The 22,066-nt window shown below is 41.3% G+C and overlaps 1 protein-coding gene and 1 non-coding gene across 2 annotated transcripts; both read left to right on the top strand.

Annotated features, from left to right (window-relative positions):
* The first annotated feature begins 952 nt into the window (after positions 1-952).
* On the top strand, positions 953-13,402 carry LOC121179301 (casein kinase II subunit alpha). The gene is made up of 13 exons (XM_041034068.1): positions 953-1,087; positions 4,268-4,572; positions 4,671-4,782; positions 4,883-4,984; positions 7,520-7,570; positions 7,859-7,918; positions 8,152-8,235; positions 8,459-8,569; positions 10,003-10,104; positions 10,388-10,488; positions 10,686-10,834; positions 10,922-11,011; positions 11,728-13,402. Exons 2-13 carry the CDS (start codon positions 4,472-4,474, stop codon positions 11,844-11,846), a joined length of 1,182 nt encoding a protein of 393 aa, XP_040890002.1. The 5' UTR covers positions 953-1,087; positions 4,268-4,471; the 3' UTR covers positions 11,847-13,402.
* LOC121179968 lies at positions 7,628-7,764 on the top strand. The gene has a single exon (XR_005893913.1). It is a non-coding gene; the product is annotated as a small nucleolar RNA SNORA57 (small nucleolar RNA).
* Positions 13,403-22,066: the final 8,664 nt, after the last annotated feature.

The following is a 22,066-nucleotide window of genomic DNA, read 5'->3' as shown; positions in this document are numbered from 1 at the left end:
CCTCTTTTGGACATAATAAGGACTTTTTTCCCCCTGACATTTCTTGAATTCATAATTGATTCTTAAAATAACTTTGAAATAAAAGATTCAAAAGATATATTTTAATGGTATTTCTCACTTTGATTAGTTAAACTATTATATCCCTTCAGAAATGGCAACTGTAAAGATTCTATTACTTATGTAGTAGGCATTTTGAAGGTTTTGCACTTTAACAGAAGGCCCCCACTAGCCCAACCAACTAATGTTAAAGAAAAAAGTTGAAAATGTAATGACAGAGAGATGGATGATATGTGTGCACTGACCTATGGGCCACAAGATGCCTAACCCTGTGTTAAATACAGTCACCTAAAGGTCTTCTTGACTACTTATGTTTTTGTTCTTCTTCGGTTGCACAACACACATTATGGTGGTAAAGATGGGACTAAAATACCAAACTCCACAACAATAAAATGCTACTTACACATTTCTACATCAGTTTTAACAATCTGTCTAACAATAGATCAGCAACATGGGATATACTGTGTTTTCTTTTGAGTGATAGTGATAATTCTTAAGTTGGAAATTGAGTGCATGACTATAAATTATAATGGAGCGTTTTTAAGTTGTTGAATTGGTACTTTTACATAACATAAGAACTGCGTACCTCTTCCATCTGCTCACTTGTTATACATTTTGGGGCCTTCAAACCCTCAGCAGTGGGGCTCACGATCACTTGATCAGTTGAATTTGGTGACTGACCTTGCCAGTAAAGACTATATCATTGTTTGACGGTAAAACGCATTCATTGTGGTGGAGTACACAGCCAAAGTAAACTGGGTAGCGTTAGTTTCGTTGTTTTTCAGTTGATCCCTTTTTTTATACGGTCTGTGGTTGATCCGCGACTTAGTAGTGTAGTGGCTTGTCCCTCTGCGGCCGCCGTTGCAGTACTCGGAGACGTAGGCGGCGGTGGTCGGCCATATTGTCTCTGAAACAGCAGAAATTCACATACTGACACAGACACACCGGCGACGGAGGGAGGCGAGAACTGTGGGCCTGACGAAACTCAGCTCGTTTTGGGAGCATTTCGGTCGTTGAATTGATCAAGGGGGTAAATGCCCACTCCTGTATTTTCTCTGCTGTCGACAATGCCAGCTCCTATTCTCCGTGGAAGCTAGCGAGTTCTAACGTTAACCATGCTAAGGCTAAGGTTAGCAGGCTAACAACTTGGGCCCGCCTAGAGCCGATAAGTTTACACCTTCTGATCACACCAATAGCCATTCCAGTCGGGTGATCAAGGTTCGCTAACTAGCAAATAAGCAATTTCTCATCATTTACCTAGTGGAAAATGTAGCGAGCTCAGCCAATAACTGTAATAAATTTGTAAACACTCTATAAATCTTCAGTTCTTATGCGAATGTCGACAAATGTTACCGTTAGAGATGTGTCATAATTTCAAATGAAAACTGTAAACTGATAACTTTGAACATAAACTAGTCCACATTGTTGATGCATCTATCAGTGTGCCCTTTGATGCGTGGTGGCTGTGTGAGCCTTTTTTGAAAGTTAAAATTTCATGTAATTGAGTGCTGACTGGTTCAGCAAGCTAATGCCCAGTGGAGGAGTTGGTCCGGTCCATCCGGAACAGGTCTGTTTTTTCTTTGATCTTTATTGAGAAACATTCAAATGTCCAAACAGTGCAGATGTGTGCTCAATACAAATAAATAATAGTAGTAAACAGTAAGGATTTAAACCAAACACAAGTTATTCTTTAAATAGTTCGCCGTACAGTGTTACAGTTCTATTATTTACTTTCAGTGTCTGTAAGTTCAAGTCTAATAGATAGATAGATATAATATGTAAATTCAAATGAAAATCCAGTGAAATTGGGAGTGACCTTTGTTATTCTGCACGTATGGATGTGAAATTTGCCATATAGACTCAGCACATTTAAAAAGAATTCCAGTTTACGTTTATTTTCATTTGTTTGTAATGTTAGTTTTATTCTAAATGTTAAAGTTAGTTTAACACTATAATCTTTTGAGTATAAATTACTATTAAGTAACTATAATCTTTAGAGTACAAAAAGTAGTCCACTGAATGTATAAAATGGAAAAATAAATGTGTTGAAATAATTACATTTGTTGCCAGTATATACAAACATACAAATATTTATTTGTTGAATATACATTATGTAAAACTGTGATCTATATTTCTTCAGTCTTACTGGTTATACAGATTCTGTGAGGTAATATCCATATTATGGATTTGTGTGGGGAAAGGTTGTGTTTGCAATATAATTTCCTAGCTAGGAGGGCCTCTTAATAAAATTGAGATTTGATAGGCTATTTGGTAATTTAAAAAAAAATTATAAAAAATTATAAATTAAAAGTAAATTGAAAATAAAGACCACCCAATTGTCTAAAAATATTGCTTGGAATAAAATTCCAAATTTTTACTTTAAATGCAGCTTATGGCTTAAGGCTTATGATTTCACATTTTCCTGTGCTGAGATGCAACCTGAAGCTTTCAAAGATGCCAGCTTACCTGACATAGTATTTCATGTTGAGCCACTGTTAGCTTGAATATATCTAACCTCAGCACAGTGCAGTTGTTGCCAAACCTGCATGGATTGGGGAATAGTATTTTCACACAGGTTTACCTTGCAGTCTGATTATGTAACTTGTAGGTTTTCTTCAGTTACTGTTAGACTGTCAATGATGATTTCACCCCTAGTCTGAGAGACAGGGAGGATGTAGTGGTGGCAAGAGTAGAGGATGAACATGAGAGAGAGGGAGAGAAGCTAAAACAGCAGCATCAATAGCTGAGTCTGAGGAAAGAGTGGAGGAATGTCTTTATAACACAGGTTTAAAGCCTACTGTCAGTTACTACTTCTTCATCCTGTCGTGGTGGACTGAGGGTAGACTGGACACTACAGTGACCCGCTATCACCTCTTGAGGTTCAAAGTGGTATTACAAAACTGGGTACAAAGCCTGGGGTAAGGGGTGGGGTAAGCCACATGGAGCTAGTGACCCTTGCCTCAATGTCTTATTAAATTTTATCCTCTGAAATCTCAGTTGTTTAGTGTCAGTCAAGGTGTAGATTAATGTGAAAGCTAATATAACATTTCATGGAATATGTCAGTGTAAAGGGCCAAAAGGAAGCTGAATTAAATTTCTAATGGAGATCTGCACTCAGTTGCCAGTTTATTAGGTACATCTAGCTAAGAGTAGTTCAATCTAAGACAACAGTCCTATGATAAATCCTTTCTTAATGTGAAGGGTAATGTGTTTTGTTGAAAACACATTTATAGAGTGGTCTTGTTAAAGTTGCCCTGGTGGTTGGCAGTAGTGTGAGAGAGAATAGATTTGGCTGTTTGAATTAGATCAATAATTACCCAGCTTATCTGTCCTGCCCCAGTTATTCAACACGCAGTCAATAGTCAGTGCTGAAGTTTAAAACGGGGGTGTAAAATGAACACTCAGCTAGGGATAGAATGATAAATCGATTTATTAATTGATTGACCGTACAAACATTTTATAGATAAAATGATAGAATTATCAAAAAGTAATAAAAGTTAATTGATTACAAAAAAATAGTCACTAGCCACAGACATAAAGTTAACATAAGTCAAATACTAGTAAATTGTGAACAGTTCCGTGTAAATGATTTGTGCCTCTGCACTGAGCTTATTACCTTACTTAGTACCAGACGACAGTCATAGGTGAGCCCTATGATGGAAAATAATTTTGACCACCTCGCTCTTGGCATCACCTAGAGCTCATCACCCCAGCTCAAAGCACAGTTTGTCTGCTTCATCCTCAGCTCCACCCTCGCCACAGCGCTCTGGTACAAAGCCTTCAACAGTCCACCTGTCAATCATATGCACCATCTTACCCTCAGTCATGACCCACAACTCAACATACTATCTGACATGATCATTTCTATGTTGTCTCATGTTCATTTTGTGAGACAGAGAAAAACAGCAGTGACGGTTAAAAGGGTGTTAGCTTTAGCTAGCCTGTCGTCAGCCTGATCAGTGTGGTCCTCACTGTCAGTTAATGGATTTACACACAGAATACATCTGAAGGTTCTGATAAATTCATTAAAGGGCCATGTCCGATACATTGGTGTGGGGGATTTGTGCCTTTTCTTCATTTCATATCATTGTGACTTTATGGATGGAGACACTGCTTACATCAGTGATGAAGGTAGTGTAGCACCGTGATTTATGAATCAGGAATTCACTTTCTCTAATCTTCACTTTTCTTTCTCCATCTTCTTTGTCAGCTATTCCACCGTGCCCCTGGTGGCCCCTCCCCCCGTCCTCAAACAAACCCCCCCCCACCCTTCCCAAACCCCTTGCCCTGTTGGGATCAACCCCCCTTGTTCCCTACCTTCCCTCCTCTTCCTCTCTCCCACCCACCCTCCCCGTACACCGACCGTCCTTTGCTGCTGTAAGATCTCCCCACCATCTCTGCCAAGCTGTCGGACATGTCAGGACCCGTGCCAAGCCGGGCCCGAGTGTACACTGAGGTCAACACTCACCGGCCCAGGGAGTACTGGGACTATGAGTCCCACGTAGTTGAATGGGGGTAAGTACCTTGTTGACCCTCACACAACACTTGCAGCATGCTCTTTGGCAACTTTTCAACCTTACTCATGCTTGGCTATGGTTTTTTTTCCTCCACAGAAACCAGGATGACTTTCAGTTGGTGCGGAAGCTGGGGCGTGGCAAGTACAGTGAAGTCTTTGAGGCAATCAACATCACCAATAATGAGAAGGTGGTGGTGAAGATACTCAAGGTAAATCTGGGCAAGGACAGAGAGCCAGATCCAAGTCTCTGATTGAATTATCAGACTCTGTCCTCAGCCCCATCTGAATGTCTCATCTTTTGCCCTTTAGCCTGTGAAGAAAAAGAAAATCAAGCGTGAGATTAAGATTTTGGAGAACCTGCGTGGAGGTCCTAATATAATCTCCCTCATCGATATCGTGAAAGACCCTGTAGTAAGTATGATTTTGATTTCCATTTGATTCTTTGGCTGTGGTTCTAGCAGATGTCATGTTCATATTGTTTTTGTTTTCACATTTTGTAAATGTTTGTTGGGGTTCTGAAATGTCATTACTGTACCGATAGCGTGGTGAACCCACCACCTGTGCAAGCTTATCGATTTCACTTGGGTTGGAGAGGTTTGTGTCTGTAAGTACTCAACCAGCTATGGCTTTAAGTTAGATGTATGTAAGCAGTTATACAGTACTGTATTCCTACATCGTGTCAGGGCTCTCTCCAAAGAATGGAACACAGTGCACTGTTATTATACTGATATGTCAGCGCCATTCTAAGTATTATTAAATCCCTATTGTTTCAGCGGTGTGTTGACTTTTAAAGATAAAGAACAACTTGCAGGTTGTCAGCGGAAGTGGACACCTCGTTGTAGCTGCATTTGGTCCATCTCAATACCCAGTGCCTCTGCAGTGACTGGTCTCACACAAGCCTCTTTTAGTCCCAACTAACCTCAGGGTCTGTTGCCTATCACAGTTAGCATCATTAAGCTCATCAGTGTATTTGTCTTTTAGCTGTGAGATGCGACTTTCGACTTCCTCTAGCCATTGTAGGATGTTATCCACATCTGTTTAGAGCCCTGCATTGCCGCTCTTGACTTCAATATCAGCTTGCAGATATGTCATTAGTTTATTATTAGTTTATCTTTCAGATTTTAAGGTAATCTGGTTATCCTTTTACATCAACCAACCAGCACACTGAAGTTTGGAGCACTAATATTTTCAGCCACATACTGTACACAGTTTGTTGCACCGGGTTCCAACTGCTCCTTGTTCAGTGCACATCCGCTCGAGAAGCGGATGTGCACTGCAAAATCTGACGAGTTTGTGATTGAGGGCTGACACTTGCATGTGTTGTTCCTCAAGAAATTTGATGCTGCACTTTAGACCCTCTACCTAATAGCAGGTGTTGCTTGGGACCTTAGAGCTGTGTAAAACATTATTCATTATCCTGGACAAGCCAAGATAAGCTGAGCTTGTGTAACATCACTCAGTGGCCACTTTAGACACACCTGTATTATCAAATGTAATCTAATACAACAGCCCTGCCATAAGGTCTACCTTAACAAAGTCCATAATGTCTTGCACGCAATGGCCAGTGTCATACTGTATGTGTTTGATACAGAAACATGTACAGCCAATACTTGATATAAGAGTAGATTTACTCTACCTGAAGAACAGTGGAAGGGTGGTTGTGTAGCCAGTGGAGAGAAAGCCTCGTTCTGGGTCTACAAGCACCTCAGTACTGGCTGCAGGTGGCCTCTGTGCAAACAAGTCACCAAGCCATGCTGTCAGGATTCTAATGTTAGCTATTGTTTGCTGTTATATCTTTTATAAGATGGTGGGTTTTACAGGATCACTATGATGCCTTACAACAACAAATACTAAATACACACACTGCTTTTCATCATTTAAATCTCTATCATGACTAATTTGAAAGTGAGCAAGCGTTAGAAAACAAGACTTATGGTGCACACTTGACATTTTCGTTGAGCTCAATCACTGATGGACCTCCTGTCTAAAATCAGTGCTGTACATGTTCGTCTTCCTGTTAGGAAAACTGGACTCAGTGTCCTGACAGGCCGGAGTTGGTGTAACTTACAGAAACACAATAATCCACCATGAGTACGTACGTTGAAATGCAAAGTAAAACCAGGAAAAAAGGCCAAATCATTAAATTCTAACTGCCCAGACTCTTATCACCTACTACTGCACAGTACCGTAACGTGTGGCCCATGGTGTGTTTCGATAAATCACAAGTGAAAACAGCATAAGATTTTCTGCTTTCTTTGACATCAGTGTAAATGAGAAACTTTTTGGTTGTTGCTCAGATGAATAAGGCATTGTAATCCATCTGTGGGGCCCTGGCATCTTGTGATTTTTAGATGCAGATTAATAGCATATAAAACAATTCATAGGTAACTCGTGAAAGTTGGTTGGTTAGTTGCAGCTCTAGTTCACACTGTAAGCAACAAGTTGTCATTTGTGGGTGTGGTCAGACACTCATGAATGGTCAGCAGTTTTCACAACGTTTTCATATACATTTAGTGTCGAGACACACCTAGCAAGTGCTTATTACATAGCATTAAATGAAGCAAAAGGCTTATTTGAGCACTTAGATCAACCCAACAGTAGATTCAACAGCTAAAAGCCCTGTTCTGGAGATGTTTGTGTTTAGAATTTCAAATCATGCTACAGAAATATGAAAGTTCTGACTGGCTTTGTTTCGCTTCGTCAGTGGTGAAGCTGGTCCTGATGATTGGTCACATGCGAGTTTCCTTCCTTACTCATGTCTACAAGAAATCACTGTACCTGTTAGAATTTGGCCTTGGTGTTGCTCACAGTGTGGATGCCTCATTAGTTCATCAGAGTTTGCACTAGTGCCTTAGCTTATTTCAGTCAAACAGATGAATTTAACAGTGGTAGATATTGGTGGTTGAGATTGCAGCATATTAAATACACAGCTTTTATATTTTGCAGTCCCGGACACCCGCTTTGGTCTTTGAACATGTCAACAACACAGACTTCAAGGTAGGAAGTAAACTCTTTGTTTAATCTGTAAATCTTTCTGGTGTAAGATAATGGAAACCTCCTTTCTTGGCATACTAGTTGTTTTCCTGTACGCTTGTGTGTATGTGATGGAGGAAGATAAAAGTCCAGTGCTATGTCTTCGGTGCCAGAAAGTCTACTGTCTTCTGGTTCTATCCTCAATCACTGGCACAGTCCTACCCACTGATGTGAATTATGTTTGACTGTTCTATGAATGTTGACTGTAGGACATTTTCACAGAAAGACTAATGATTGTGTTGTGGTTTCCAGCAACTGTACCAGACCCTGACAGACTATGACATCCGGTTCTACATGTACGAGATCCTCAAGGTCAGTCCTCCAGCTGCCACTCAGCTCATAATTTGTAAATGTCTCTAAATGTCCTGATACTGGTGAAGCATTAAGTCCTTAAACAAGACTGTTTATGTTTTTGAAAGAAGCTCGTTTTTCTTTGCCCTTGTGTTTTTCCTTGGTTTTGGTACATGCTTGGGTTCTCATACAGTACTAGGTCTCCGTACTGAGAAGAACCAATGGTTAACAAAGTCCTTTGCTCTTTTCTGTAGGCCCTGGACTACTGCCACAGCATGGGAATCATGCATAGGGATGTGAAACCACATAACGTGATGATCGATCATGAACACCGCAAGGTTAGTGATAAAGAAAAAGAAAAAATCTAAATTTAAACTGAGTTTTATCTTTAATGTGTATATTTTTGTTTAGATGCTGCTCTTCTGCTTTTGTTCTTTTCCTCGTTCTGTGCTTGGACTCATCAATACAGGATCGTGTGACAAATAAGTAAATGCTGATTTACTGTGCTCGGTTGAACCCTAATACATGAACTGTCTAACTGCTTCTCTTCTTTGTCTGTAGTTGCGCCTTATTGACTGGGGTCTGGCTGAGTTTTACCATCCGGGACAGGAGTACAATGTCAGAGTCGCCTCCCGCTACTTTAAAGGACCTGAGCTCCTGGTGGACTATCAGGTATGCCTGAGTAGTGGGCTAGTATAATAGTTCAGGTGGATTTGGCATATTTTAATTATGTGATGGGTGTTAGTGGAGATCTTTCTGTAAGGCCCTTTGCTTTTCGTTGGTCTTGATTTATCGGTCACACATTTTAGTGTTTCTCAGGGGGAGTAGCTGGTTGCAGAAGGTAGATCTCAAGGTTTTTGACTTTGAATTTACTTTGATTTTTGTATTGGAAAGGCATTCATAGCAGATAGTGATGACCCCTGAAACCTGCTTCTAAAGTTCTAAATTATGAAGTACCTGAAGCATTTTTAAAGGTGGCTCTTCTATCAAGAGATAACCAGGGAGTCCACCACATGCCCAGCAGACAGCAGAGCACATACACGTCTTAAAGTCTGGCAAATTCTTGTAGAGCTTGTGGCTGGGACAACAGCCACCACTCGCAAACAGCTGTTTATTCCTCATCAGCAATAATACATTCCTGTGTCTGGATGAGGAATTTATTAATGGGACAGCTACAAGGCTTATGTGAAGGTTGCGATTATGATTATGAAGACTGGAAAAGGAAATAGAGGAAGCCTATTACACAACAAAATTAGATGAGACCTTAATGGAACTTAGATCCAGTAAAAAGCCACTGCATAATTTGTAACAAGCTTTTCTGTAATAACTAGAAAAGCAGAAAAGGATATTCTGTTTGCTGATCCAAAAGGTTTCTAATTGGGTAACAAACTGCACAGCTTCTTAGCTCAGCTGGTGAGTAATGCCTCTGTAAAATCTTCGAGTGCAGGTTTACTGGATGAGAATAACCATAGGCAAGAAGACAATCATCAAATTAATGAGCGTTTCAAAGGATTCTGTGCTAATTTATAAAGTTCAGAGGTTGATTTGGAAAGCCTTGGGACGAGTTTCTTCTAAAAATAAAAAAAAATAAAACCTTACCATAGATATTAGAGGTTCAAGCAAAACTACTGGAATCCCCTATTTCCTAATTAGAAGTAGATAAAGCTGTTTCCACACTTCAGTCAGGGAAATGTCCAGGAGCGGCTGGTTTCCCAGCAGAGTTCTTAAAAGTGATGAAAGGGAAAATGAATAATCTGCTGCTTAAGGGTTTTTAATAAGTCATGTGAAGACTCTAAACTGTACAGGGCTAACCCAAAATTAATAGTCAAGAAAAATAGGGAGTCAGAACTCTGTTCTTCTTAGTGGACAATAGAATAATATCTAAGTGTATCATCTACTGGTTCTCAGCTTAGAGCAGGCTCTAATATTTATATTGTTTGTGACAGTCTCGACATATACACCTCTTGACTACTTCACTAAGGGGGTTGTTATTGTCAGATCCCACAAAGTCACACATGCTGCAGTTGCAGGTTCAAACAAGATCATGATTTTTTTTTTTGTTCTTCATGATACATCAGTGCTCATTTAGACTGTGTGCGTTTCAGATGTATGACTACAGTCTGGACATGTGGAGCCTTGGCTGTATGCTGGCGAGCATGATCTTCAGGAAGGAGCCCTTCTTCCATGGCCATGACAACTATGACCAGGTAAACACAAAGCAGGGCTGGGAGATGGGGGCCCATTGGCCACCTTCAGCAGCTGATGCTTGATGTATCTGGACAGACTTTCTGTGGCTTCTTTGCAGTAAAAGCCACACAGTTCTTGTCATTGAAAGGCCATGATGGTGACCAGCAGCTACATTAATAACTTGTCCTCCTTAAAAGTGGTAAACCCACCTGTCTGGGATCAGTGCAGCTTAGTGTGTGAAAGGGGTGAAGTGTCTCATAGAAATGTGACAGGTTGTTTGTCTCTTGTGTGTTTTCCTGTAAGTTGGTGAGAATAGCCAAGGTTCTGGGAACTGAAGACCTCTACGACTACATCGACAAGTACAACATTGAGCTGGAACCTCGCTTCAATGACATCCTGGGAAGGTGAGAGCTGTTACTGAAGTCACATGATGATGATGATGATGATGATGATGATGATGATGATGAGGGAGATGAGGGAGATAACGGTATCATGGCTATGCATCCTTTTGTTTTGCTACGATTCGTAGTTAAATTGATGTCAGAATTCATTGAGTTGTATTATTTATTTATTTGTTTATTTATTTACTGTTTGCATGCAGGCATTCCCGTAAGCGGTGGGAGAGGTTTGTCCACAGCGAGAACCAGCACCTGGTCAGCCCCGAGGCTCTGGATTTCCTGGACAAGCTGCTGCGCTACGACCACCAAGCTCGGCTGACCGCTCACGAGGCCATGGATCACCCCTACTTCTGTGAGCCCTCATAAACGTTCAGCGTTTTTGTTCATTAGTATGATATCAGAAGCAGTAATAGTTATTTTTATTTGTTCACTCCCACAGTCCCCATTGTGAAAGATCAGTCTCGCGTGGCCGGATCAGCCAACCTGCCCAGTGGGAACACAGCTGTTAGCACAGCCACCATGATCACTGGTGAGGGCACATACATGCTGTAAATTCTTTCCACTACCACACTGTCTTCTAGATCAAAGATTTATAGCAGGATCATCTGACGTACCAGCCTAACGCCACTGAACATGTCCTGGAAAATGATTCTTTGCAAAGAGTGGGAAAAGCCCTGTCAGCTGCTGCTTTTAATGTTCAGCATCTGTGATGTGAAAACCTCACATTTCCACACACTGTGCCCTGGTCATAGTTCACATGCTAACATGCCCTGAGCGTCTCTCCTCTGACCGTTCTGCTGACAGCGCTGTCAGCCAAAGCATCAGTCTGACCGAACAGCAGAGGAGGTTGAAAAGTAGTTGAGCTGATATCTTCAGCATTCATCACCTGAGCTGAGCGTGTTGGAGGAATGAACAGAAAGCGAGTGCACTGACTGTGTTTCTGTCAGTTAGTGTAAAAGCTGTTTTCCTGTCTATGTGAATCACTGACGTTTAGTGGACTTTCTATAGTCTTCTAACAGCCCTTTGAGGTTATGAGGACTGGTCAACATGTCCTCACAAGTTTTTCCAATTAAAATTTGTCCACACAGCCAAAGAAAGACCTGCACACTCTGTGAGTGACTAAAAAGGTGCTGTGCTACTTTATTAGCTCAGCACACCCTCCTTGCATGTTATTTGTCTGGTGACTGTGGTTGTGCGGAGTTTGTCGTGCTGTTTTCCTAATGCTCTCTCTGGCTCTCGTCTCAGGTATCTCTGCCTTGCCAGCCTCCACTGCCCTGGGCACTCTCACTGGCTCGCCGGTCCTGTCTGCTGCCACCAATGCCCTGAGCACCCCGGTGCCCACTGCTGCTGGCGCCCCGCAGTGACACCCCATCTAAATCCACGCTCACCCCTCCTCATCTCTTCCACCTCCACCACCACCACCCATCAAGGGGGAAGAAATTAGACGGGTGCCACTCTGCCAGTCCTCACCACATCCAACCTAACTCTGTGTGACCGCGCCTCACCAACCTTCTGGCTGGAGGACACCGTCGTCTAAGAAAAAAAAAAAAAAAGATGTTTTTTGCATTCCTTTTCTTCCTCGAATGAACGTGTTAACCTGACATCTGAAATGAATGTTCCGTGTAATTGAAATATACAGGTATTCCCTTCATTTCCCCACAAGCTGTAGTGAATACAAATGGGTGTGTGTCTGTGTGGGGTGAGTCTGAGAGCGAGTGTCATCCATGGCTGATTCTGGGTCTTACCCATCCCTCCCCTCCCCCCTGTCTTTTAGTTTGGATAGTGAAGGCACTGGTCAACAAGTCATCATCAGCAGAAGGCAAAAGAAAGAGATGTGGGCCAGCAGGACCAAAAGGAGAACATCCTGTATAGTTTACTACCACAGCATCGTCAAAAACAAGACCTGATGAAAACACTTCATTTACCTCCCGAGATGAGTCTGAACACCCTCCTGATCACAGCGTTTTGGAAGTGTTCGGTGCTGTTCTGTGCTCCAGGTGTATGTGAACACAATGACACTTCAACACTTTCTCTGCCTGAGTAGTTTCGTCTTGCCTTTCTTACCATAACCAGGTCACCAGTCTTCTTTTTGATAACGTGACCCCGCCCCCCCCCATCCCCTCCCCCCTCCATCATGTCACCCGCTGTTAAAGCGTTTTGTATCGAAATGTTCTGGTCGGCCGGATAAGGTTCATCGCCATCAAGTGGTTTGATCGACTCTAGCGTTGTACTCTAGATCTGTTAAAGAAGCCAGGTAAGGTTCATTCAGGTTCTCAAAGAAATAGTTTCTGAAACGTGCTGCTTTCCAGATCCTTGAATTACTTCAAGTGGCTTTTCTTGAATTACTTCAAGACATAACCAAAGTTTACTCAGTTGGTTGGAAGAAGAGACTGACCAAACCTAGGTTTATTTTGTGGGAGTTACTCATGAAGATGCCTTGACGCAGGTTGAAAACGTGGGTGGTAGTGAATAAGAAGACGACAGCACCGTACAATAATCAGCTGCAGGTGACTGGAGTGCTGCCAGTTCTGTGACATGGGTAAGCTTTGTGATGAGTAATGCAGTTTATTGGCTTTCACCACTGTGTTGAGGGGGACGTATTGAAGTTAAAATGTTGAATAGCACTTGAAGGGTAGGGTTTTTTTTTTTGCCCAGCGTTTTAGTGTCAGAGTTTGAAAGTGTAAGTTTTAGACCCTGCAGTACATACTCATCTAACCCCCCCACCCCCCCCCCACCACCCCCCCCACTACCCCACCATTTCAAAACTTTAAAATGCAAATAAATCAGAACATGTAAACATTGACCTGTGAACGGAGCAGTTTCAGTCCCTATATCACTGTATATATTTTTATGTTCTTATGTAGAAGACTAGTATTTGAAAATATTTGTGTAAATAAACACGTGTTTTATTTATCAGGTACATCTGACTGATTTATACCTGTCATGACTCCTCTCACACACTGTATCATTGCATCAAGGCTGCAAGGAGCCGATGATACATCCTCAAAACAAAGATGTTATGTTTTAAAGGATAACTTAATAAGTCTCTAAATACATTCATTCTAATGGCAGATGTACACTGTGTCATTGTTTGCAGTAATTATAATGATGTTTCTACAGGTTCACTTACACCAACCTTGTCTTTTAGTACAAAAGTCCCTCTTAAACTGGAATACATCTCTTCACAAGGTGAGAACTGCAGAGTTTGTCCTGCTTTGCTTCCACTGGAGTCTCATCAGGAAGAGATTATTTTGTGAACCTGTATCCACTTCAGTGTACTTCACTGTCAGAGCACTGGTTGTTTTTGGGTCAAACACTGTGTAATGAAGATGCCATCACTGTGTGCAGTGCTCACTGTTACTGTATGAGAACTGCAAGCAACAGAGACAGAAAACCTTTGTCCTGGTTCCCTCAAACACGTACATTTAAGCCACACAGAGAAGGAGCAACAAGGGATTGAGAGCAGCTCTGTGAGAAGGCTCCATGGATCAGTCTTCTGTTTTCTCGTTTATCCTGTGATCAGACGATACATGACTGAGACTGCTGGACCTGCAGGACGTCCCTGGACTGATTTCAGCAAGACAGCTGAAGTTGAGTAGTAATAGTAGAAGCTGAGCAGTGTCTGGTGGGCATGAAGGGAAACTCAGATGGTTTTCTTCTTGTTCATCCAGTTTTCAGTTTCTTTTGGAAGAAATGGAACTTGACCTGACAGCTGTCAAAATCACCATTTCACAGAGAAAGAAGTCTCAATGGACAGATGCACTGAAGACTTCATGGAAAACTCAGGTGAAACCATGTTTTTGTTCATATTCATTACACGTTTATAATTTAAAAAACCTGATTCCAGGAGATTTTTGGGAAGAAATGACAACTTGACCCAGGGCTGGACCGGGACAAAAAAACGGGCCTGGCATTTTTGGCTTAGACCGGCCCCTCATCATTAGTGGTGCACAACGGACTAATTTATGTATGTGTTGCCCGAAGCTATGTATTTTACTATTGTTAAGTCTTGGCCTAGGGGAAACCATGGCACAACATTTAAAGGAAAAATCCCAGCTCCCAAAAACCACCAGCAAACTCACAGTAACTACACATTCAATGGTTTATTTTAAATGCATCTTGCACACAAGGTCAGGTGCACCTTTGGCTGGCAGTCCACCAGGAAGTGGAGAGAGTTAGAGCCCCCGGTAAATGACAGCTTCAAATATTTGGAATAGATTTCAGAAATATTATAACACTCTCTCTTCTCTCTCCTCAACTGCTACCTCAACAGCCTGGCTTGACTAGGAGAGGGAAGAGAGGGACAGATTATTACAATTTATTAAGTGATAAATAGAAAATAAACTTCTCCACACTTCATTTCTTCCGCTTCTTCATGTTTCCACGCTCAACACTATGAAAGTGGCAGGGATCAGTGCAGAGAAAGGGGTGGGGCCACTCTCGTAAGCTACTATATCCTGATTGGTTTAGCCCACTGTCTGTATTGAAAATGGACCAGTGGGCCATCCCCTCTAAATTGTGGGCCGGTCTCTAAGTTTAAAAAAAGACAAACAAAAAAACAAAAAAAAAACAAAACTGCATCAGCCCGTAGGACTGTCGGCCCACCGGGAAAATGCTCGGTTACCAGTCCAGGCCTGACTTGACCTGACATAGCTGTCGACATAAATTTTAGTAAGAGAAAGAAGTTGAAGCCCTGTTTGTTTCCCTTTATCATCATTGTTTGTTCCACAGCTTTAACTGTGTGTTTATTATTGTAACCATGGTGATGAAGGTTCTCTAACCTTAACAAAAGTACTTATTTTAACCCAGACCTTTTCATAAACCTAACCAAACTGTGAAAGTACCATGTGTTTATTGTGACACCAGAGATTCTCTAATGTAGAAACTTGTTTTACCGTGTCTGGACAAAGTTTTAGTGAAACCGTGAAGGTGAAACCGTCATGTCCTTCACATTCATCCAGTTTTCAAAATGAAATTATATCAGCAAGAGAAGATGACAATGAGTTTGTTTTGTTTACACAGACTCAGATCGAACCATGTTTGCCTTCCTATTCATCCAGTTTTTTTTTTAAAAGCAGAAATTAGTTTCCAACCTGGATGAGAGGAGAGCTTTATTTATGACTGTAGTCTTTTTTCAATGAATGACCCTCAGAGTGAACAAGTGATGTGTTTTGAGAAAGTATTTCCACAAAGTCACATAAAACCATGTTTTCCATCATATTCATCCACTTTTCATTGTTCCTGTTTGATAAACATGTTTGTAAAACCTTCCTGTAAGAAATACCTTTAACTTTTCTGAGCCAGTGAGAAAACCATTTTATGATGGATTAATAAAATCAAAATATCTTACTGAGCAAAATCTGTGCCTCAGTTGTTGTGTGTTTTTTTTTTTTTTTTAAATGCAGACTGAAGACATGCTGCACACTACACTTAGGTGTGGTGTGTAGCCAATAATTTTAAGAACCTACAGTGGGTACGGAAAGTATTCAGACCCCCTTAAATTTTTCACTCTGTTATATTGCAGCCATTTGCTAAAATCATTTAAGTTCATTTTTTTCCTCATTAATGTACACACAACACCCCATATTGACAGAGAAACACAAAATTGTTGAGATTTTTGCAGATTTATTAAAAAAGAAAAACTGAAATATCACACAGCCATAAATATTCAGACCCTTTGCTCAGTATTTGGTAGAAGTACCCTTTTGAGCTAATACAGCCATGAGTCTTTTTGGGAATGATGCAACACATTTTTCACAGCTGGATTTAGGGATCCTGTGCCATTCCTCCTTGCAGATCCTCTCCAGTTCTGTCAGGTTGGATGGTGAATGTTGGTGGACAGCCATTTTCAGGTCTCTCCAGAGATATTCAATTGGGTTTAAGTCAGGGCTCTGGCTGGGCCATTCAACAACAGTCACAGAGTTGTCCTGAACCCACTCCTTTGTTATTTTATCTGTGTGCTTAGGGTCATTGTTTTGTTTGAAGGTGAAACTTCAGCTCAGTCTGAGGTGCTGAGCACTCTGGAGAAGGTTTTCTTCCAGGATATCCCTGTACTTGGCCACATTCATCTTTCCTTCAATTGCAACCAGTTGTCCTGTCCCTGCAGCTGAAAAACACCCCCACAGCATGATGCTGTGCTCTTAGGAACCTTAAGTGCAGCAGAAGTTTTTTTGTAACCTTGGCCAGATCTGTGCCTTGCCACAATTCTGTCTCTGAGCTTTTCACACAGTTCCTTTGACCTCATGATTCTCAGTTGCTCTGAGATGCACTGTGAGCTGCAAGGTCTTATATAGACAGGTGTGTCTAATCAAGTCCAATCAGTATAATGAAACACAGGTGGACTCCAATGAAGGTGTAGAACCATCTCAAGGATGATCAGAAGAAATGGACAGCACCTGAGTTAAATATATGAGGGTCACAGGAAAGTGTCTGAATACTTATGGCCGTGTTATATTTCAGTTTTTCTTTTTTAATAAATCTGCAAAAATTTCAACAATTCCGTGTTTCTCTGTCAATATGGGGTGCTGTGTGTATATTAATGAGGAAAAAAAATGAACTTTAAGAACCTACAGTGGCTGCAATATAACAAAGAGTGAAAAATTTAAGGGGGTCTGAATACTTTCTGTACCCACTGTATGTAAATCTAACTCAGCCAGCCTTCTGCAGAGGGTAGAAGCTGGCTGATATCAGTAAATGGATGGGTCTCGTTCACCTTATCGGACAGGACTAGTGTTATCAAAATGAACATGTTACCTCCATTCTTCTGCATGTTTCAGTCACTGAACATTAAGATTAGGACAGACTAAGATTAACCTTAGGCTACATCTCCCAGATTTTAAACTGTATTACAGGGCGGCCTCAGTCCAGATCTGTGACAGAGATATTTGGTAATGTTGTCCAGCCTTCATAACATTAAGGGTAGAGATGCGTGAGGAGACTCCAGTGAATATTTTAGAGAAATGATACATCCTCAAAACAAACAAATCCCCTAATAATTCATACAGTCCACACATGGTTCACACTTCAGGAAGCTGTGGGAAAACAGTCTTCTCCCAATGATGTTCCTGAGTAGGAACTTATGTAGTTGCCCCAGTAAAGGTGTTAACCATCTGGAACACTGATAGGAGAAAGGAATATTTATGTCTTTTGAGAACTCAAACAGAAAAAGAGTTTGCTGTTTACAGCTGAGAGACTTTGCCTGAGTCGGCCCTGAGACTCTGTGGGATTCACCCTGTGTCACAGATGGCGTGACATCTCTGAGTTTAAGGTTTAGACTAAATCACTTTACTTTCTGACATTAGCTTCACATTTCTCCATCTGAACTGTACAAATATAAACTCAAATCTCTGGCCCCTCTGCTTCAGATTCCACCTGGTCCTGTGCAGAGAGTACAGTGTGTAACACAATGTCACATTTTATCACAAAGTCATGGCATTCATTTCTCGGTGGATCATTAAATCTGCCAAATGGGTAGGTTCACCAACGTCAACTTTTCTGCGTATTCATGCTTGATGGTCAGGTATTTTGATCAGTTGCTCTTGGCTGTTTACTCAAAGTTTTTATTGCACTTACACTTCTGAACATACAGTCAAGCCCGAAATTATTCATACCAATGGCAAATTTTGACTTAAAGTTACTTTTATTCAACCAGCAAGTTTTTTCTTGATTGGAAATGACACAGGTGTCTCCCAGAAGATAATATGATGATGTACAAGAGGAATCATTGTGGGAAAAAAAAAATATTTCTCAGCTTTTATTTACATTTGAACAAAAAGTGACATGTCCAAAATTATTCATACCCTTAACTGTCACAGTCTATGGGAAAATCCAAAGTTCTATACCATTCCAAACGGTCCAAGCTGTTCTAAAGCATCCTAATTACCCTGATTCATTGGGAACAGCTGGTTCAATCAACTCAACAGAGTTCCAGTGGCCACAGTGCAAAGTATTATTAAAAAATACAAAACATTCCGCACTGTGGAAAATCTCAGAGGACGTGGTCGGAAGCCAAAAGTGACACCTGTGCTGGCCATAGTGAGAGAGGTGAAAAAGAATCCAAGAACCACCACCAAGGCCATCCTGGTGAATCTGGGCTCTGCAGACCAAGGACGACACCACTTCTCCAGATAAGGCACAAAAAAGCCCTCTTGGCCTTTGCAAATGCTCATCTGGACAAAGAAAAAGACTTCTGGTCTTCTGGTTTATGGTCTGAGAAACAAAAATTGAATTGTTTGGCCACAACGATGTTGCCTTCATTTGGCTTAAAAAAGGAGAAGCCTTCAACCCTAAGAACACCCCCACTGTCAAACATGGTGGGGGGGAGCCTAATGCTTTGGGGTTGTTTTTCAGCCAGTGGTCACACTATGACTAGGGAACCTAGTCATAGTTAAACGGCACCATGAGAAAAGAGCAACACATCAAGATTCTCAACAACAACATCAAGCAGTCTGCAGAGAAACTTTGCCTTGGGCACCAGTGGACATTTCAGCACGACAACGACCCTAAACACACAGCAAAAGTGGTGAAGAAATGGTTAGAGGACAAAAACATTAACGTTTTGCAGTGGCCCAGCCAGAGTCCTGACCTGAATCCAATTGAGAATCTGTGGAGGGAGCTAATAAAGGTTTTTCTGTTGATTATTGAGAAGGGTATGAATAATTTTGGACATGCCACTTTTTGTTCAAATGTAAATAAAAGCTGAGAAATATTTTTTTCCACAATGATTCCTCTTGTACATTGTCTTATTATCTTCTGGGAGACGCCTGTGTCATTTCCAATCAAGAAAAAACTTGCTGGTCGAATAAAAGTAACTTTAAGTCAAAATTTGCCAGGGGTATGAATAATTTCGGGCTTGGCTGTAGATGTTGTCAATCAATATCTTTCATGTCGCCTGAGTTTATTTCCTCTGCCAGGCCCCTCTGTTCTCTCTGTTCTCTCTCTCTCTGTTCCCTTATATTCACATCTCTCTCACTCTGTCCTCCCTTCATCCAGACAGTGCATGACCACATATACAGTAAATCTCTGAACATTATGGAATACAGAGGTGAAAAGAAAACGCTTGTCACATTTCAGCAGAACTTTAATATCAGCTGTATTAGTACTGCAGAGGTAGTAAATGTCATGTCATGCCCCTAAATAAAACAAAATTAGAGGCACAGATGAAAGTTTAGGGGCACAGTTATTATTTTCTTTTTAAAGAAATAACAAATGCTTTTTCCATCCAGTCCATCCATCCATTATCCATGGCTGCAGGACAGTTAGTCCGGTCTTCCCTCTCCCCAGCAACGTTTTCCAGCTCCTCCAGAGGTGTTCTGATACCAAATGAGATCTATAATCTGTCCAGCCTGCTCTAAGGGTCTCCTCCCAGCTGGATTTGCCTGGAAAGCCTCCAAATGAGCCAAGGAGGCATCCTAGTCAGAAGCCCAAACCACCTCAGCCAGCTCCATTAGACATGAAGGAGCAGCATCTCTCCATACTCTCCCTGGATGCCTGAGATCCTGACCCTATCCTGTCCCACAGGGTGAGTCCAGCTAGTCTATGGACCGCTCATTCTTTTGGTCACTACCACTGACACTGCACCGGTCTGTCTGTTGATCTCAGGCTGCATCTTTGATTGTTTCACTTTACAATAATACTATTTCACTCATGTCTTGGATCATGTAAAAACATTCACTGATTTATCATAAGACATGGGTCCAAACTGACTTAACCAAAGAATTCTGAAACATAAGACATTGTTGGAAGCTATCAAAGAATTTGTGGATCTGCTTTGTGAAACCCAGAGCTCAGCTATGTGTGCTAACACTATGCTGTTTGAGAAAGGATGCATTTATGAAGGCACTTCATCTCTTTTCAGACAGCATAGAAACTGCTCATTCTTTTTAAGTTTCATGGTCAGGCAGTTTGCATTTGATCTAATCTGAATCCAGTGTCAAAGCCAGTTTTTTTAGTTGAAATCCTTTCAAAATTCTTAGTGAGCATATTTAGGTTTAGTGTTCAACATCTGAAATTTACAAATATCTGAAACTCAGAAGATCCAGAGGGACTGAATACCAATGCAAATTATTTGCAGCTAGTTGCTTTAAGTGTAAAAAATGTTGGCATTGGCCTTCAAAACTAGGTAAAAAGATCAGGCTTCACTGACGCTCTCACAAGTTACTATCAAAAAATATTATCAATATTTTCAATATTATCAATCATTATAGAACTTATTTTTAATATATAACAAAACATTGTTTCCAGAGCAGCAGTAGCAGAGTTTACAAAAGTAACTATACATACACATTTCAGAAAACCAGTAACATCTCACTGGAAACAAGTCTAACATTTTAATGAAACGAATAATATTCCTGGCATCAAAACACTGAGTGAACATGGAAACCACATCGGCATTGAATGGGAAACTGTGGGCAACTATCAGTTTTCTGCACATTTATGCTTGTAGATGACTGTAGCTTTTATAAATGACTTGGCTTTTTACTCACGTCTTTTTTTTAAATGTAGTTTTAATATACTTTCACTTGTATAAGCCAGTGAAATGTTTGCTGTGGAGAGCCCCGGGGAAGCTGACTTACCCGGCAGCTCTGTCACCTTAGCGTTGGCCACAGTGCAGCAGAGCACAAGGGAGCCTCTGATATGACTGTTGTCATCCTGGCCACCTCGGCCTTTTTCTGCTGATCCCTAAGAGGTCACCTTTCACAGCCTGGATCACAGCCACCCAGCACTGGCTGTGAGGCAGCTCAGTGGCAGCAGCATCTCCCAGAGATATTTCAGAAATTGGTACAAGTCGACCAAGTAGAACTTGGCAGTGGTCAGTGATTATGAATTCAAACAATTTTAAAGTACTCAGACCCTTAAAGGGGCAACACGCGAGTAGATTATCTACAGAAAGTGAAGAAATTTTTGAAAGTCCTGACACTATGACAAAGATGTCTCTTCAATGCATCGCAGACACCTACTGAAGTTGGCATGATCACCAGCTAACCCTGTCCTGCTGTCTCATGTCTCACTTTGTACATCAAAAGGTGATAGTGAGTCACTCTGTCCTTAGTACAACACGAGAGGAAGAAGAAACAGAGCTGCCCAAAGGGAAATAGACCACATTTGGTGACAAAGAAAAGAAAGAAGTGACAGAAACAGAAGGAAAAAAAAATTGTTGACACTTGTGTTGTCTTCCACCTCTGAAGACAGCTCTTAGTAACTGAGGGAATGAAGTTAGATGCTGAGCTTGCAACATTTCTGCTAGACTGGTAAAAGTAAACACCTGTTAATGCTAACATTGGCTGTGCAGCACCTTCAGTTCAGTTCTCTGCAGAAATCCCTTTAGCAGCAGCTACAGCTTTGATTCTTCTTGGATAAGCCTCTATAGGCTTTACACACCTGCACGGTTTATTCCAGTCTTCCTGACAGATCCTCTCTAGCTCTGCCAAGATTGGATGGGAAGAGGCCTCTGGACAGATGTTCTATGGAGTTTAAGTCTGGGCTTTGACTGGTCCGCTCATTGACAGTTGCTGAAAGGTGAACCATCACCTCAGTCTCAGGTCATGTGAGCAGGTTTTCTTGATGGACCTCCCTGTATTTGGCT

The sequence above is a fragment of the Toxotes jaculatrix genome, chromosome 3 (genome assembly GCF_017976425.1).
Source record: "Toxotes jaculatrix isolate fToxJac2 chromosome 3, fToxJac2.pri, whole genome shotgun sequence".
Classification (NCBI taxonomy): Eukaryota; Metazoa; Chordata; class Actinopteri; family Toxotidae; genus Toxotes; species Toxotes jaculatrix.
The sequence above is the reverse complement of the archived record's forward strand: the minus strand, read 5'-3'. Positions and strand labels throughout refer to the sequence as shown.

Excerpts from the sequence above, each read along its gene's own strand:
- LOC121179301 (XM_041034068.1), top strand. The coding sequence starts at position 4,472 with ATGTCAGGACCCGTGCCAAGCCGGGCCCGAGTGTACACTGAGGTCAAC. Across the intron at positions 10,105-10,387 it reads GCCATGACAACTATGACCAG|TTGGTGAGAATAGCCAAGGT; the intron begins GTAAACACAAAG and ends TTTTCCTGTAAG. Across the intron at positions 10,835-10,921 it reads CATGGATCACCCCTACTTCT|TCCCCATTGTGAAAGATCAG; the intron begins GTGAGCCCTCAT and ends TCACTCCCACAG.